The sequence below is a fragment of the Haliotis rufescens genome, unplaced genomic scaffold (genome assembly GCF_023055435.1).
Source record: "Haliotis rufescens isolate VD_foot unplaced genomic scaffold, xgHalRufe1.0.p SCAF_2, whole genome shotgun sequence".
In the NCBI taxonomy this organism is placed as follows: Eukaryota; Metazoa; Mollusca; class Gastropoda; order Lepetellida; family Haliotidae; genus Haliotis; species Haliotis rufescens.
In genome coordinates, this window is record NW_025963890.1 from 50,927,429 (window position 1) to 50,941,493 (window position 14,065).

Here is a 14,065-nt window from a genome sequence, read left to right on the forward strand (position 1 = left end):
AAGATGGCATCTGCTGAGAAGAACATTTTGGAACAAGTTCCATTTGGCGGCTGCTGTGTTATGATCTGGGGTTGCTTGTCATATGACTGCAAGCTGCCACTGTTAACAGTGAGAGGCAACCTTAATGGCCAACGATACTAAATCCTTGACACGGTTGTAGTGCCTCATTTTGACAATCATGCTCTAAACACAAGGCCAGTCTTCATGGATGATAACGCGCGACCACACCGTGCGCGTGGTGTTGTGGATTTTCTGCGTCAAGAGGCTGTCACTACCCTACCTTGGCCAGCCAGAAGCCCAAACCTCAATCTCATCGAGCATATCTAGGACATTCTTGGACGTAAAATCCGTCAGAGGGAGCCACCACTGCAGAATGTTGATGAATTGGAACAGGCACTACACCAGGAGTGGACCATTCTCACACAGGAACAGATCACTGAGATCAGACGAGTCATTAGGTCAATGAGGAGGAGGATTGAACAGGTGATTTAAGCTGTAGGAGGTTACACCAGATACTGACATTTTTCACTGTTATGCAAACTCGATGAACTCTCCGAGGATGACATGAGTGGAAATTGACTTATGAATTCAGATAGACCTGTTCTAGCCATAGTTATTCGCACTGGATATTTTCCATTTTGGGGGTCTTTTTGGTAACTCAACATAAACACATTACGATCTTTCCAACGTTTTCTTATTGTTCAATATTTGCTCTACAAAGAACACTGAGACACCATTGGTTTACAAACGTAATATAGCGATCACATCGAATCAAACACCAGCAGTGTAATGAAATAGGGTTGTTGCGATACATTTTTCTCTGTGTAAATGATCAAGACATATGATGTACGTGCATCAAATGATGTGAAGGCGAATGTTTTGGATGGTTTTGTGATAATGCACATCTTAGTCGCCAGGGCTTTGCTACACAAAGGCACACACTGTTAGGCACGCGTGAAAGACATAGCTATGTCGTTATTGGAACACAAAACCAACGGCACACACATGTATTATGGCATATATAACTACAAACTATCTACCACACACACACACACACACGTCGGAGGATTGAAAAAGCGTTAGTACAAAACAGAATGTCATCAACGAAATATCCATTAGTTCACTTCTACTTCTACTATGACAATATTTTACATCAAATTAAATCACTTTCAATTTTACTCTACAAAAGTTTACTATAATGATAACAGATTTCCATCTGATTACGTAAACAAGTTATTTATTCAGTATCTCTCTTAGCAAGAATTTCATCACACATTAAACATGACAAAATGTTTAATTATGAACTCAGTAATTTATGACGAAAGAATGCAACACCTACCGGGGCAGTTATGTTGGTTGCACGGCGCAGTGTCTTCACGTGGACCAACGCAATCTTTTCCGCCGTAGAATGGACCGTGGCAGGTGCGTTGACGCAATTTATCACCACCACCACAAGTGGCACTGCACGCATCCCAGTCAGACCAATCGTTGAAGATGCCATCAACTGAAGGAAAAAAGAAGCAGCTTCGGACCTGAATCTCATGTCACTAGAAAATATTATTTCGTAGTAACTATTGACAATCGTGATTTGTTGTCAGTCATTAAGTTGTCTCATACTTACAATGTTTGTTATATAGCTGATATTCTTAAAATGCGTTATATCAGAGTGGACTAATCCTTTCAGAGTGTATTTTACCATTTCACTCTGTGAAGTGTACATACTATGTCAATTACTACCTCATATCGTGAGATCTATGCTGTATTTACAGAACGTCACATCTCTACTAGAGGACATCACCAACAAACAAGAACATTGCATTCAACAAATATTACTACGCTTCGACGTAGATCGCTAGTACCAGGCTACACGTGACCAGGCCTAACGACCGCTCAGCGCAGAAAACCATCATCGTCATGTGCTGTCACATGGCCAACTGGTACCTGGGCAGTTGTGATCGTTACAAGCCTCGCTTTCGTTCCGCGCACCATCACAGTCGGCACCGCCATAGAACGGACCACTACACGTTCTATTTCTCCAGCGTATCCCTCCGCCGCATGTGACGTCACAGAGACTCCATTGAGCCCAATCGTTGAAGTACCCATCCTCTAGTGAAGCAGAAATGAGATACGACATTGCTCATCACGCTACGTGTCTGCAGGACTGAAGTGAAACTGTGACATTTTAAACATTGTGGAGGGTTCTCGTATCACAAGCAATTATTGGAACTATTTTGTGAGCCTAGTTATATACAAGCGGTGATGCAGTTGCGAGGAAGGAGGTCAGGGCAAGGATACTAGAGGAATGCTAATAATAGGAAGTCGGACTTTCTCAAGCAAAGCGTAATATATAATTATTCCAATTTGGAGGAGAGCCATTTAATGCGTAATTCAAGCCTGTTGGGTCATCGCTTTGCTTGAGAAAGTCGCTAGGAAGCGTCAGAGCTCAGTCATGACGTACACGCTTGGTTGAAGCGGGAAGCCGCGACAGGGAAAAACATTGAGACTATATTATCTTACCTGCAGGCTGCCATAACAGCTAGCTGCTCTACACAGTTATCTCCCATGTCATGCATCCTGCTCATATGATCGTCATTCATTAACATGCAAACAATGGAGGTTTAGGTAACAATGTACTCATGATCAGCATGCAGTGTACACGGTCCGAAATAGGGAGAGAACTCCAACTGACCCGGGCAGCTTTGGGTGTTGCAGTCACGGGACTCTTTAGAGTCTCCCGAACAGTCCTGACCATCCCAAAAAGGCCCCATACATTCCCGCTGACGCAACTGTATTCCTCCGCCACACGTAGTGCTGCAGGTTCCCCATATCTCCCAGTTCTGCCATTCGCCATCAACTGGAACATATGGGATTGTACAGATATGTTAGACTAATAGACTAATACACATTCGATAAGTATACACAGATTACAGTAAGTGAGGTGGGTTTAACGCCGCTTTTAACCGCATTCCAGTTATATCACGGCTTGTCAGCTTAATGTGGGATGAAAGCCCGAAGTGATGCAGGTGATGAAACCCACGAGCACAGATATGGTGCTGACAAATTAAACCTAGATACAAAATCGGGGCGAAACGGGATTCGAACCCACAATCATTTGTTTCTGGCATGCCCATGGGATGCAACTCTGCGCAGCAAATTGCGATGCCTTAGACGACTGGGCCACCCGTCCCTCCAACAGATTTCAAGTTAAAAACTTAGTCTGCTAAAACCCGCTCTATTTGAAGTAAATTATATGCAAAATATAACTAAAAACAGACGAATGAGCCGGACACGTTTCTTACCTGGACAATTTTGCTCACTGCATACTTCCTGTTCCTCCCTGTTTCCACTGCAGTCTGCACCACCAAAGAATGGTCCGTCACATTCTCTTCTGCGGCTTCGTATACCACCTCCGCACGTGAGGTCACATTCTGAGAACGTGCCCCAGGACAACCAAGTACCATCAACTGTCAACAGTATGGAAATGGTGATGATGGTCATCAGATAACAAGTAAGGTGTACCATGCATTCAAGCAAGGATTCAATTGAGAACCATGGTACCATACAACTTAGCATCGGAACATAACCAGCCATTATGTTCTTGTAATCTCTTCTCGTTGGTTTTAAGTGACTTAAAACAGCACCCAAGCCAAAGCACGACAGGAGAGAACAAGAATGTTGTTTTTAGCATGTTGCACGAGCCGAATTGAAGCCGGGTCTTCATCATGACGAAAATTCTAACCACTAAGCAACACCTGGTCTTTATCAACATGCATATATGATGTTAGGTATTGGTTGGTTGGTTGGTTTGTTTGTTGTTTAACGCCGCACTCAGAAATATTCCAGCTATATGACGGCGGTCTGTAAATAATCGAGTCTGGACCAAACAATCTAGTGATTGATATCATGAGCATCGATCCACGCAATTGAGATCGATGACATGCATCAACCAAGTCAGCGAGCCTGACCAGCCGACCCCGTTAGTCGCCTTTTACGACAAGCATAGTCGCCTTTTACGGCAAGCATGGGTTGCTGAAGACCTATTCTACCCCGGAGTCTTCACGGGTCTGTTGGGTATTGCAACCATGAGGCTACTCGCGTCCAATATGACACACATATTTAAAACCAGGCCTACATGTATTTGGTAAAATAAATGTACATGCCCAACTGGTTGAATAAAAGACAAACTATTTGCTTAACGTCACTATTTGCTTAACATCACTATTTGCTTAACATCACATCAGGCCTCTATGCAGAGTTGCAGCACTTAGATCACAGGATCTGCTGACCTTTGAAGAGGTTGAACCATCTCTCCAAAGGAACCATTCCATGAGAACAGTGTAGCGTACATAGCAACACGATATCATAATCATTTGTTTCTATTTATAACTTTCACTTGTTATGGGTCAAGAAAGTGGTAGTGGTTCAAAATCTGTAGATAAAAGATCTCATTCTGAGAAGAGACCATCACTCAGATATCAAGAACAGATACAAATTCTCTTGGCAATATATACATATGTCAACTGGTGTGGATGGAGAGAAAATACAAACATGACATAGATAAAGGATTGCGAGAAAGAATGTGCTATAACCCCACCTGTGTGCAGGGCGGATGAAGTTGTGCCTCAAAAGTCTTGGCTCGACAGGGCAAGGATGAAAACAAAGCAAACCACCAAGCACTGCAAGGTTAGTTGGAGAAAAAGGGTTAGCACAACATCTAGTGACAGGGGTCACACGAAACGTGGTTATTTTTGCATGCAGAAAGTTAAAAATTGTGTAAGGTAAAATTATACTTACTTCTTATGTTGAAAACGTTATGAAGATATATGAATTATGACGTAATCTATGTAAAATGATGATTGAAATGTGACAGGGATGTGAAGATTTAAAGGCGATGTGTATCAGAGGTATTGGAGGGAAAAAGTATATTTGTTATTATTGTTGATACCCGGGCATGGCGCATTGCTGCACGTGGTTCGGTCCTCCCATGGTCCAGTACAGTTTCCGCCTCCATAAAATGGACCTGTACACTTCCGGCTGCGCATTTTTTGGCCTCCACCGCAAGTGACACTACAAGCACCCCATTCCTCCCATGTTTGAAATACTCCATCAACTGAAAATCAGGAAAGAGAGCCATCTCAATGACAAGCGTTTCTAATCTATCTATCTATGCATCCATCCATCCATCTATCCATCCACTCATCCATCCATCTATCTATCTATCTAAGCACTTTGGGCTTTGCTCCCACATTAAGCTGACACGCCGTGATATAAATGAGATACTGTTTAAAGCAGCGTTTTACCACACTCACTCCATTGCTAAGAACAAGAATGTTTTACTTGTGGCGCTAATCCCAACTCACTCACTCACTCACTCACTCTACCTTCTTATCACCGAGAAGCATATTTTAGCTTTAGTAAATGTAAAAATTAATAATTGGGATTTGTGAAGCTTATATTCAATTGAATGGGATTTTATCGAAACAAATAACTTAACTCCTAATAGTCTTGCTTCAGACCTTCAAAATAAAGAGAATTTACATTGTTGCAAAGTGTTAAAAAATCTGGTTTTGCAGCTGAAGCTGAAAAAACCCATATCTAATCTCGATACAAAATCCCAGCATCTGAGGTTCAGAAGATGAGACTGGGACAGTATGTTGTTCACAGATGAGTCCATGTCTCATCTGGAAGGACCTGATGGTTGTGCAAGGATCTACAGGCGCCCAGCAGAACGTTTTTACGACGCTTTCGTCACTGAATGTCGTCAGTTTTGGGGTAGGAAGCGTCATTGTATGTGGTAGCATCACAACTCCTGGGAGAACACATCTCATTGTTAATGGCAATTTGATTTGCGTACGCTAATGACTACATCGTTCGAGATCAAATGCAGAGACGCAACGACACGTTACAGCAAGATATTGTTCGCCCTCATGTTGCAGACGTTGTAACTTTAAAGCAGCATTACATTGCTGAGTGGCCACATCCGGCTGTTTCTCCAGACCTCTTACCCATAGAACATGTCTGCGATGAAACAGATCGACGCCTACGACAGGACCAAAACCAGCCGGTAGCCCCAGCTCAGTTCGGTCAATCTTTGGCTGACATTTCAAACAGCATCTCCTGGCTGTTTTCAATCATCTGGTGTTTTCAATGCGCCAGCGCAAATGCAAATGGTGGTCACACCCGATATTTACATTGTCAATTGACTTCTTACACCACCCAATTTTTAGGGCGGGCTGCTCTGTCTCCTGTTACCAGGTATGGGTTTTGTCAATGAATTTGTTATGATATTGATTATATGAATGACAAAATATTATATAGTTATTTCCAATAACATAACATTTACACCACTTTATATGAAGCACAGTTACTTTTTTCCGCTGGTACATGTAATGTGTGCCAGGTCAAGCCATCTGCAGATTTATTACTCAATTAATCAAACATTGTTTACAGAAGAATGAGTGAGTGAGTGAGTATGGTTTTACGCCGCTTTTAGCAATATTCCAGCAATATCACGGCGGGGGACACCAGAAATGGGATTCACACATTGTACCCATGTCGGAAATAGAACCCGGGTCTTCGGCGTGACGAGCGAACACTTTAACCACTAGGCTATCCGACCGCCCCTACAGAAGAATGAACATCACCTAGAAGCCAATCAGGTTGTGTAATGTCTTACTTGGACATTGGTTGTCATTGCACCTCTTCAACTGTACTCCATCCCCTTCACAGACTTTACCACCGAACTGTGGTTCAATGCAACTTCGTGAGCGAGACTGACTTCCACCTCCACAAGTGACATTGCATAAGCCCCAGGTTGACCATGTAGTCCATACGCCATCAACTGGAAGTATTTCAAACCTGAACCTTAGATTGAAACCTTAGATTTATAACAGATATGAAAAGACTGCATTATCTGTATGACGGGTAAAATCATGTTTTCACGACATGTTAGGTCAGATATAGAAATAAGGATACATTTGTGTTGGTTTATAATGTAGTCCATAATAATCTGTTTATATCACACAGTTCTGTAAAATGAGTCTGAGCCAGACAAACCAGTTAGGTCGTGCGAATCAATCCATGTGGCATTTATGGCACAATCACACTTTGTAACCACCAGTTTTCACTTTGCAAACATCCGATATCCATCCTAGATTGTAGATATTCATTATACACTTCTACAATAATTGTTAAAAGTTGAGACCTATATTCTCCCCCGAATTCCAAATTCCAAGTAAAGATGTAGAAGAAAATACAAGAAATAGACACATACTAATCTGCACCTCACTTTGAACTAGGCATGCCAGAAGTCTATCACTATATTGTTATCTTGTTTTGCTATATTAAGTTTAGGTGTTTTTGTGACACTGTCTAAAAACGAGAGTCACTTGAAGCAATGATTTAAAAAACCCAAAACTGCCAATAATAATTATGATTACTTCAGCAATTTATAGTGTTCGGGGAAGAGGGATTGTAACTACTGAAAGACATCCTTAATATGGCTGTTTGGCTTGGAGTGAGTGAGTGAGTTGGGTTTAACGCCGCTTTTAACAGTATTCCAGTTATATCACGGCGTGTCAGCTTAATGTGGGAGGAAAGCCCGAAGTGATGCAGGTCTCAGACGTTTACCACTTCGGTGAAACCAACGAGCACGGGTATGGTGCTGACAAACCTAGAAACATAATCGGGGCGAACCGGGATTCGAACCCACAATCATAGGTTTCTGGCGTGCACAAAAGACGCAACTCTGCACAGCGAATCGCGGCGCCTTAGACGACTGGGCCACCCGTGCCCCCTGTTTGGCTTGGAGTTTAAAAGGGTCAGAGTATTATAGTAAAAACAATTTGTTCCCATACTTAAAGAGGAACTTTCCTTTTCCTATCGGTCAAATTGCTTGACTGAAAGCATTTTGATTTGTCAACTCTTTGAAATATATTGTTACCCATAGGCCTTTCCCAGGGATATATGCCAGGTGAACGGAACATGCCCATTGCCCTGCAAAATCTATCTACTAGAAAAAGGGTGATTAATCTGGTATGGTCTATTTATTGGACACATTAAGTGTCGTATTACCAGAAGACACTACCCATTGACATCAGCTCACCAGAATATATCTTTACTAATAGTTCCAGTGAGCAAAGAATTTATGTATGCAAGGTAAAAAATGTATTTAAATCATACACAAAGGAAGCAGAGGGTTACAGAAGCTCAACATACAGATGCACGTTGGAATTGGTCGACATATGTATAACAATAGTCTACATGTTAAACAGGCTGACTAATGAAATGAATCGGTAAAACGAGGAACAAGGCACATGCTCACGGCCATCAGATAGGGAAAATGACAAAGTCATAGCAAAAAACGACGGAGGTAGACATGCAAAGGATGAGGAAGACAGGGTTGTAGGTGCAAACATACTAGGGAAATGGTATGTCCCACATGGCTTAGCCTCTGTCCAGAGAGCACTGCAGTTTTTACCATTGAAGGATGGAGTAAAACAAGACCTTGACTTTTGTGACGTACCCCCGCCACAAGTTACGGGGCAAACTGCCAACTCTGACCAGGGTTCCCAAACCCCAACAACTGAAATACGTTGATTCTTTGCAAAATACACAAAATGTAGCAGGACTGTATGGCTGCTTTTTCCATCAAATTATCCATTAATTATGTCTGTAGGGTTGCATTTTCCTGGGCATGACATACATGACGTTCGATCTTGAAGTTAGATTATCACAGTGAGAGCATGTTATCTATTCAAATAACAGCACATGCTTGGAAATGTGCGTTGCTTGCTTTCACCTAAAGAGTCAGACCATGATGCATTCCCAAAGTTGGTTCAATCACATGACCTTGAGTCTGGGCTCCATCAGAGAATAGTGGGTAAACTGGCCACAGGGTTTCCAAAATCCATTAACTAAGAGACATCCAGATAGCGAGAATAGTATAAGGAGGAAAAAACATCTTCAAGTGGTGACTGCATGCCATTTTCAAACTTGACATTTGCATTATGGTAGTGCTTCATAATAAAAAAATCGATTGATGACAGTATGTTTTGCAATGTCAAATACCAATAAAGAATGAACATGCAGTCAACATACTGGGACAAGGGTCCTCTCCGCATGGTCTGTCTTCATTCCAAGGAATGGTGCAGTTTGTGCCATTAAAATACGGCCCCTCACATGATCTTGATCTTTTAGAAGTGCTTCCGCCACACGTGACAGGACAAACTGACCATTGAGACCAGGGCTTCCAAACCCCATCAACTGAAACATCGATTGAATGCAGTTCGATGCAGTAAAACGGGTTACAAAGAAGAAAGTTGAGATCCTATCTCCATACTGATAAAACTATTCAGAATCTAGGGACCCCTGCTTATGCTGAACTGCGTTATTTAAAAAGAAGTAGAACATGAGTCAAAGATGAACTATGTTGACACATACTCGGGCATGGATCTGTTCCACAATGTCTTTCTTCAACCCAGGGAGCACTGCAGTTTTTGCCACCAAACTGAGGACCATCACAAGACCTTGATCTCCGTGACGTACTTCCGCCACATGTAACTGGGCAAGTTGACCATTTAGACCAGGTTTCCCAAACCCCATCAACTGAAAGATGAGTAATGAAAATTGCAGCTTGTCCATCAGAACATTTTGAAGCCTTCTATTCCCATATGGAATAAAGGAAAGGTAGCATGCACCATCCATGATGAATAACCATTCCCACAAGAGCAAGCTTTGTTTGCAACCTCCAAGGAAATTTTACATTTTCCACAGGTGCAACCGTTCCTAGTTAACCAACTCACCAAATCACAATAACGTCTGGTATATACACTAAGAATGACCTGTCATGAAGAGACAGAAAATGCAATATCATTGAATGATACAACTTAAGAGTGAGATGAGTGCACATACTGGGGCAAGGTTCTGTTCCACAAGGTTGCCCTTCACTCCAAAGTCCATTGCAGTTTATACCACCAAAATATGGGCCATCGCATGACCTTGATCTCAGAGAAGTACTTCCGCCACAAGTAACTGGGCAAACTGACCAGTTTGACCAGGATGTCCAAACTCCATCAACTGAAAACACAAATACCTTAGTTGTGGTTAAGCTTTAATCAAAGTTACTTACCTGGTCCCTGTTCCACAACGCGATCTTAACTCTATGAATATTGTAAGCCAATGTTAAAGTATGGGAGTTACGATCACCTTAGAGGTCGCATTGCGGAATGGGGCCTAGTTATTATTCAAATGTAGAGACCTCATATCAATAAATCCTGTATTTCTAGATGGCGTACATGTTCTCACTCAAACTAGTTTCCAATTAACGTACAAACATACATTATTTGCATACAGGTATTATAATATATAATGGAATTAGAGGCAGATCAATGGATAGGAAGTATGCAGGTTTGAAGATTAAAGATATTCTTTCAGAAAAGATTGATAAGGCGAAAGCAAGTTATTGCAAAGGAATACGAGGGATAGAAAAGAAGAAAACTTACCTTGATAAGTTCCAAGCTGTTACATCGCCCTGGAAATCCAACACAGTTACGCACCCTCACCAATGTTGTTGGGTAAGCACATGAGTAACTCAGTGATGCAATGCGCCATCAAGTCAGAGATTATCACGTACAAGAGGAGGGACGGAGACTAGCACGATATACAGGAACATGTAAAGGTTGAAATGTATGGCAGTCAGAAGAAATCCTTGCCCTGCCAGTGAGATGTGCACATGAAGGAAACAACTAAGCAAACACTACAAACACGGGTGACAGTAAGCATCTACGAATGAAGCATGAGGAAGGATGAGGAGGAAGAAGACGTTGTAGACGGACAGAGGGAGTGGATGTTGAACACTGACCTGCACAGGTATGGGTGTTACAGTTACGCACGTCCGATCCCGACCCCACACAGTCGCTTCCGCCGTAATACGGCCCGTCACACGTGCGATTGCGTGTCTGTGTGCCAGTATCACACCTGTGTGAGCATGCGGACCACTCGTTCCATTCTCGCCACACGCCATCCACTGTTGGGAAAAAGACACTGGACAGGTGAGCAAGAGGAACAGGGTGAGGGACAGAGACGCCAGGTCACCTTGCAGATAGTGGATTAGGGAACCTGAGATTAGAAAATTGGATTCGTGTACATTTTTCATGTTTTTGTACATGTTTTATCATGCGTTTTGACATTGTTCCTCGAAAACACCTTTTTATAAAACCTTTTTTTATACATTCAAATATCCCACATTAGGTTTGTTTATTATCTGTACCTTGGACAAACCATGAGCTGTCACTGTTCCAAGGTAAAAGTAACAACAAACATAGAAACTACATATGCAGTGGTGACCATGACCTCCCCTCGCGGGAAACTACAGCACTGCACTGAGTTCGGCAACTCAGACCACCCACCTTGGTCTTTAGTTTGCCTGTAAAACAAAAACTGGTGAATCTGCAGAAATATCAGCCTCTGACCACAGCATGTAAACTAAGACATATTTAGCTTGGTAGAACAGCGCGACAAGAGGGAAGGGGGTCAAAAGCATGCACTCTCCCTGCAGAAATGCAGAATACTGAAAGGAAAGCAAAACAAATATCTCATCTTGATGATGATCGCTAAAGCGCTGACTTGATGGTACATAAGGATTCTCTAGTTTTGCCTATACTTATATTTTCACAAGTGAAAACAAAGTATAGCATCAAAGTGGGATAAAATTATCCCTATGAGATAAAATAGCAACACATTTGGTTTGACATGTACCTTGTTTTGTATAAGATGATTTTTTCGTTCTGGGTTAGGACATCGGATGTTTGAATAATGAACCTTGTTGTGATCAGCGACCGATTGACTAGAGGCATGTGTATGAAATTCACACTCTCAAATCTGAAACAAACTTTGCTAGGATGCGCAGTGCGTGGACGCAGTGGAAAAGTCCTTCACCCTCCGGGAGAGGGGAGGTAACTCACCCAACTCCTGCCATTCACCATCAACTGAAAAGGAAACAAATATGGCCACTTCAAAAGAGCGAACCGCCTTGTGCGCAACGCGCTACTCTAACATTGTGTTTATATTACTGTCTTATTTTTATTCTAAATCAACACTGTACGTTAATGGTAATGGGCAATCTAGACATCATACCAAGGTCTTTTGTTGCTCAGTGTTTATTGTAAAGTTTACTAGTGGTAATTAATTTTAGACAAATGTGAAGTACACTTATCTTGAAAAAACTGCTTTACAATATTACCTTTATATGAAATTTTGACATGTATGCACCTTATGCACATGAAATAAATAATCATATATATTTTGTTTTCTTCAGAAGTTTCAACACAATGCATTATTTTAAGATTAAATCTAATTATTTAGTCTAAATGAATCGGTTAGGTTTGTCAGATGTTTCCTTTGCTCACACACAAAGCCACCTGTGAAACAGGGTGAAGGTAAAATCTTCATATACAAATACATGTCACTTTGTAGCCGAAATAGGAACCACACCTGTGGATGAGGACATGCAAATGCAGCTGACTTTGGATTAAATACCACATTTTGGTTAAATATGTTCATGAGTTAATACCATGTGACACTGTGTAGCCAAGTAACCATCACGTCTACACATAAAAGCAGAAATATGCCAGCAGGTCTGGTGTTTAACCTGGTATAACATGAAAGAAACTTGTTTTACACCTTGACAGTTGACTCAAGAGGTCTTTATTTACAAATATATTGCACATGGATTGTCTCCGAGAGTGGGCTTTCATGTCTTCGCACCCATGAATGGAGCATATGGGGATCTGGTGATTACAACGTCCAGGCTGATTGAATGGAATTATGCCAATGGCGTCGAACATTGCTCACACAAACAACCATCGTTTTATCTTGGTTCAAACAGATAAAAATGAATCACATACTGGCTGCAATGTGACTGTTCTTCGTGTTTTCAGGGACATGATGGCATGGTTATCTATATTTAATGTGCAAAGTTGCCTATGTAGCCCTGTTATATTGGGTTCGAGTCCCAACTAATGATTATGATTCTTATGAGTTCCTTTCCCATCATTTAGCTGATTCACGGTGATGTGTCTAAAATAACACTCTAGAGGCGTCATCACAATGTGCACTTAAGATTTTACCTTCACGTTTCACGGGCACAGTGAGAGGCAAGACAGACCACTGACCTTTGGTCTTTATTTGACCTCCATAATCTTAAGTGTGGGATGGATTCAGGCATGGTAATAAAAGGCTTCCAATGTCCAGGAAGAAATTCTTTGAAATGACACTGTATCAAGAACCAGTACCAGTTTGTAAAATGTAGGTGTAACCGGATATAAAAAAACTGATTCCGTGTCAGTTGTGGATTCTTCGGATGTTTCAGTGAGTTACTGACAATTTACTATTCTTAGAAGTTGTGATTTGTGTCAGAGACTTTTTAGAGAATATCTTTTCTGTCACTGCTTCAGCTTTTTTTGTTTTTATAGGTGAGCAAAACTATCTTTTATGTATGAAAATGATAATTTTGGAAGCCAATTATTTCCATGCTGTGGACAACACAGAGGGTAAGCATTTAAAATTTGATTTGATATGAGGAGGCTGAATTGACCATATTAGGAAATATTAGAGAAACCTTCTTTCAAATCTACATAGTTTTCTTTATGTGTATTTTCTTATACAAAAAAACTCTATGTTTTACAGTAACACAGATGTATTTATTCAGATTTTCTATCACAATGAAATGAAGCCATATGACCAAGTTAAGAAAATATTATTTGAAATCTTTAGTTTTAGATGTATACTTGGTACAAAAATTGGTTTTCAAATTCTGATCCAGATATTGAGAGCAGATTTATATTGTATGACATGAGTAGATGCACGTCGACTGTTTGGGCGTACAGTGCTGTGTGGCGACCACCTACCCAGCACCATCATTATTTCTTCGCCATCAACTGTAATAACAAACAGGATGATATAGCTCATTATCTTGACTGAGATGAAAAAAGCTGTAACATATACCTACTTCGGGAATCATAAAAGCAGAATTTTGTTTTTAAGCAAACACACCCAGGGTTTAGCA

General features: G+C 41.2%; 1 protein-coding gene across 21 annotated transcripts in view; it reads right to left on the reverse strand.

The window, feature by feature from the left end:
* The window catches only part of LOC124114339 (SCO-spondin-like), a 46,565-nt gene that overhangs the window by 15,177 nt on the left and 17,323 nt on the right, over positions 1-14,065 (reverse strand). For 10 of the 21 annotated variants that reach the window (XM_046474841.2, XM_046474835.2, XM_048400109.1 and 7 more), the window contains 8 exons: positions 10,862-11,026; positions 9,913-10,077; positions 6,677-6,841; positions 4,946-5,110; positions 3,300-3,464; positions 2,690-2,854; positions 1,942-2,106; positions 1,340-1,504 (listed from right to left, as the gene is read on the reverse strand). In XM_046474841.2, coding sequence (XP_046330797.2) covers positions 1,340-1,504; positions 1,942-2,106; positions 2,690-2,854; positions 3,300-3,464; positions 4,946-5,110; positions 6,677-6,841; positions 9,913-10,077; positions 10,862-11,026 — 1,320 coding nt within the window. Of the gene's footprint in view, positions 1-1,339; positions 1,505-1,941; positions 2,107-2,689; positions 2,855-3,299; positions 3,465-4,945; positions 5,111-6,676; positions 6,842-9,912; positions 10,078-10,861; positions 11,027-11,963; positions 11,988-13,907; positions 13,938-14,065 lie in introns of all 21 variants that reach the window. The other 11 variants (XM_048400110.1, XM_046474848.2, XM_046474849.2 and 8 more) reach the window with 9 other exon arrangements.